The following is a 5,000-nucleotide window of genomic DNA, read 5'->3' on the forward strand; positions in this document are numbered from 1 at the left end:
CGTTCTTGTTAACACATGCTTTCGCTGCATTACTATTTCTTCTCAGTGCAAATTCAGGTGATGTGGCGGGTGACATTTTATCGCAGAAGAAAGTTGAGAGCCAAATTTGTGCCTAAATGTATGTGTATCACTGATCTTATGCAAGGCCGTCTTTATCGACTTCTGATTTTGCTTTTTTACTTGTTATTTTTTTTAAGTGTTTATTAATTGTGAAAAGTGGGACATAACTTCCTTCCTAACGTTGATTTGTATGCAGTAATTTACAAAGACGTCTTTATAAGTCTCACTCGGCTACTTTTATATATGTTTTTAAAGTCTATATCCAATAATTAAAAATGGATGAGCGTCACTTCCTATTATTACATTGTACTGATTATTGTATTCACTTGCCCTTCATTGCAATAGATCTCGCTCTATTACTACTTTGCTACCCTTTTATTTTTGTTTGTATTCATGTCACTCCCATTTTAAGCTTTAACTTTTTTTTTGTCGCTATTATTCTGCATTTTCAAATAAAAAAAATCCATCCTCGTTAGTTATTTTTATATCCTGTTCCCCTTGCATTCTGATCCTTTGATATAAAGACTTGATCTGCTCCTCCACACAGCGCCAGTATTCCATCGTAAAACACCACTAATATCCATTCATGCTCGCTCGCCGGGGGCACAAATCTGAAAGTGTATACGTTTGTTATATAAGTAAGCGGTTATAGGAGACATAAATGTAATCCCTCAGATGGGAGATTTAATGGGATGACGCGGCTGGGAAGTATTACCTTCAGTTCAGAGTAATCCAGGTATTGTTGTGATGTGCTTTGTCCCCCCTCCCCCCTGCCCTGCGCTGGCCGGGCTAAGCTCCCTGTATGGATGACGCCGGGAAAACTCAAACCCGTGCGTCTAGTTTATTAACATCCCCGGGACAGTCTCGATTGTTGTCTGAGTGTTATCTCTCTCTCTCTCTCTCTCTCTCTCTCTCTCTCTCTCTCTCTCTCTCTCTCTCTCTCTCTCTCTCTCTCTCTCTCTCTCTCTGTAGTCCTTTCTGCATTCATCTACATATTCCACCTTTTTTGTAATGTTCATAATGACAGATAGGACTTCTTGTTTCAGTGTACTGTGCCTTGATTTTTCATGAAAATATCATGAGAAAAAAAAAGTGAGTAGTTGCTAACACACACACACACACACACACACACACACACACACACACACACACACACACACACACACACACACACACACACACACACACACACACACACACACACATATCAGACAAGACTCCAGCACCCCAGTTGACGCAAGCAGAGGAACACAAGCGGTAGCAGCAGCAGGGACATGAATACTAAGAATAGGGCAGGAAGACACTTGCAAACGCCGGGGCGCACTCCTCAGCGGTGCCGCAGGTCGCTTCAAGCTTTGTTACTTCTGGCAGGATTCCCTCTCCTTCCTTTCTCCTCGACGGTGAATCCACCACCGCCGGCTTTCCTATCCTTACCTCCTTCCTCCCTTGAGATGTCGAAGGATTCTTCCCACTCGTCACTCTTTTAACCCCTTCCTTAGGCCTTCCTCTTCCTCTTCCTACCCTAACTACAGCTTCTCCCCACCCGTTTTTTTTTTTTCTTTCCTGACCTTTCCTTTTTAACCCTCCATTTCCTTTCCCCGTGATGGTTTCTCCTCAGCCGTCCGCCTCTACACTGTCCCATACCCTTCCCACTTTCCCTGCCGGATGCATGTCATCCACCACTCCTTACTAGTAATTCCTAAATTAATTGTGTTGAAGACGGTCATGGAGTCTCCAGTGATAGCAGCCCTGCTTCACTCTGAGCCTGTGGCTGTCCTCTCCCTGACATACTGCTTCAGGTGGCCCTCAGCAGTCGACCGCTGCCTCACACACGTGCTTCAGAGGAAACCCAAGCAGGCGAACATGTACGCCGTGCTTGCATGACCAGATATAGCTCCTGCTGGAGGAATCCTTACGGGGCACTGTCCTGGCTCTCCTCCACAAGTCCCCTGCACGGCAGTTACTACAAGTAGTCGTCCCTAACCCGGGATAAACAGAAAAGCGCTCCAAGGCCGCCACTACCACTCCGTCACTTCTCAGCCGTGGATCACCGCGGCATTCTCAGGTCTGATGATAGCCTCTCCTTCCTTTTGCTGATCTCCTTCCAATCTTAAAGACGTATACCACTCGTATCTTTATTATTCTATTTAAATTTTCATAAGCCATAATTTCTCTCTTTCCATGTTTGTCGAGTATTACTGATTACTGACGCAGCTCTGTTGGTTTTTATTGAAAACAAATATTGGCTCATGACATGATGAATATGAAATGTTTTCATTTAACTCTTACTAAATGAACTGGTTCTCCAGTCATAACTCAGACAATATCATTTACTCAGCGCCAACAATGTAAGTCCTGCTTGTGTTTGCAGGAGAGAGAGAGAGAGAGAGAGAGAGAGAGAGAGAGAGAGAGAGAGAGAGAGAGAGAGAGAGAGAGAGAGAGAGAGAGAGAGAGAGAGAGAGAGAGAGAGAGAGAGAGAGAGAGAGAGAGAGAGAGAGAGAGGTGCATTCATATATACACAAAAAAAGACAGATATATACTAGAGAATAAAATCTAGACAGAGACAAACAGACAGACAAACAGACGGACAAACAGACAGGTGGAAGGAAAGTCGAGTACAAGTTAGCGACTTGCAAAGAGAGGGCGGGGACTCGTGTTTTACCTGTGAGCTGCACCTGGTGGGCCTCCTCAAACAGTAAAGCTAGCTCTCTCTCTCTCTCTCTCTCTCTCTCTCTCTCTCTCTCTCTCTCTCTCTCTCTCTCTCTCTCTCTCTCTCTCTCTCTCTCTCTCGTGTGTGTGTGTGTGTGTGTGTGTGTGTGTGTGTGTGTGTGTGTGTGTGTGTGTGTGTGTGTGTGTGTGTGTGCTGAGGAAGGAGGAGGGAGAGAGGGGGAAAGAGGGGGAGCTCCAGTCTTTGTTTAGGTGAGGTGGTGATTAATTATTTAGAGTGAACTGTTGGCTGCGGCCCGAGGAAAGAGAGAGAGAGAGAGAGAGAGAGAGAGAGAGAGAGAGAGAGAGAGAGAGAGAGAGAGAGAGAGAGAGAGAGAGAGAGAATGGTTTAGTGCAATCATTCTGCAAGGTATTTTCTTCTTCCTGTGTTGTCTCCTCCTCCTCCTCCTCCTCCTCCTCCTCCTCTTCCTGACGACCTCTAATTACAGTTAGCAGGTATTGGGGTAACTCCTTGGCCACCAGTAGTAGTATTGAATGCGATACCTTTTAATAGACGTAATTGAATTGGATCCATCGAAACACTAAGATCCACACGACTAGACGAACGCCGCCCTCTTCTCCTCTTCCTTCCTTTCTTCCTGTTCTATTTTCCTTCATGTGTCGTACTTTTCTTCCTGTTAATTTTTTATCACAGATTTTTTTTCGTGTTTATTCCAGTTTTTTTTTATTTGTGCTTTTCCTTCTCTTTTTTTTCCTCTTTCTCCTCTTCCTCTTTTTCTTCCTCCTTCTCCTCCTTATTCATTCAACTTTTTCCTTTATACTTGTCACTTTTTTATTTGTTTTTTTTTATTATCTATTTTTCATTTTTTTGTCTTTTTCTTTACCTCCTCCTCCTCCTCCTCCTCCTCCTCCTCCTCCTCCTCCTCCTCCTCCTCCTCCTTCTCCTCCTCCTCCTCCTTCCTTCGTTCATCTCTTTCCTTTCCGCTTCACATTTTTACCAGTGCTTTTTTTTTCTCCCTTTCCTCGTCTTCTTCATCGTCTTCCTCCTCCTCCTTCTTGCATCTCTTTTCCTTCCAGTTCACTTCTTTTACATTGTTTTTTTCATTTATCTTATGTTCTCTATTCTCGCTATTTTTCTCATTTTTCTTACTATTTTCCTTCTTTTCTTCCTTTTCTTCCTCCTCCTCCTTCCTTCTTTCCTTCTTCCCTCCCTTTCATTTTCACTTTACTTCTTTTGCATTTTTTTTATTTTCATCTCCTCTTGTTATATTTTTGCACTTTTCCTACTTTTTTCTTTCTTATTTCAAATTCATCTTTCACCTCTTTATTCTCTCCTCTCCATTCATCTCTTCAACCTCAACTATTTTTTTCTTTGTTCTCCATTTTTTGTGTGTTTTCTTTCTTTTTTTCTAACTCCTTCGCCTCTTCCTTTATTCTTTCTTCTTTCTCTTCGCTTCTTTAACTCTCTTGGTCGTCTCTTTTTCTCTTTTTTTCCGTTTTTCTTTTCTTTTTTGGTTCTTCTTTCTCTTTTTTTGTTTTAGCTTATTTTTTCCCCATTTTTTACCTTTTCTTTCCTTTTTCTTTCATTCTCTATTCACATTTATATCCAACATTTCTCTTTTTTTATTTCTTATGATTTTTCTTTTCATATTCTCTTTCTTTCCCTTTTCTTTTTCTTATCTTTCGCATCTTACCACGATTTTTTCCTTTATTCATTATCTCTTATTTTTTTCGTATTTTTCTCTTTCCTTTCTTCTTCATAATTTTTTTTTTTTCTTCTACCATATCATCCTTTTCCTCTTCCTTTCACCACCCATTTAACTTTCTCTTTTAAGTTTCTTCCTCTTCTCTCTTTCTCTTCTTTTCTTCCGTCTTCGTCTTCCTTCTCTCCTTTTCTTCTGATTTCCATCTAACTTATTGTTCAATTTTTTTCCCTTTTACCCTGCTTAACTGTAACTTTCACCTCTTTACCCTATTCTCTTCTTTTTTCTACTTTTTTTTTCCCAATTTCTTAACCTTCCTTTTTATCAAATGTTCTTGTATATTTCATTTTATTTTTGTATTCGACCATGTTATCCTTTTCCTCCCCCTCCTCCTCCTCCTCCTCCTCCTCCTCCTCCTCCTCCTCCTCCTCCTCCTCCTCCTCCTCCTCCTCCTCCTCCTCCTCCTTTACCATGTTTCACTCTCCCTTCTAATATCCTCCCTCACCTCCTCTCTCTCTCTCTCTCTCTCTCTCTCTCTCTCTCTCTCTCTCTCTCTCTCTCTCTCTCTCT

General features: G+C 41.9%; 1 protein-coding gene across 1 annotated transcript in view; it reads right to left on the reverse strand.

Annotated features, from left to right (window-relative positions):
• Nucleotides 1-1,787, reverse strand: part of LOC135116269 (uncharacterized) — a 60,747-nt gene extending 58,960 nt beyond the window's left edge. Inside the window, exon 1 of the mRNA XM_064033632.1 lies at nt 1,751-1,787. Coding sequence (XP_063889702.1) covers nt 1,751-1,787 — 37 coding nt within the window. The remainder of the gene's footprint in view (nt 1-1,750) is intronic.
• Nucleotides 1,788-5,000: the final 3,213 nt, after the last annotated feature.

Source organism: Scylla paramamosain, chromosome 31, assembly GCF_035594125.1.
Source record: "Scylla paramamosain isolate STU-SP2022 chromosome 31, ASM3559412v1, whole genome shotgun sequence".
Classification (NCBI taxonomy): domain Eukaryota; kingdom Metazoa; phylum Arthropoda; class Malacostraca; order Decapoda; family Portunidae; genus Scylla; species Scylla paramamosain.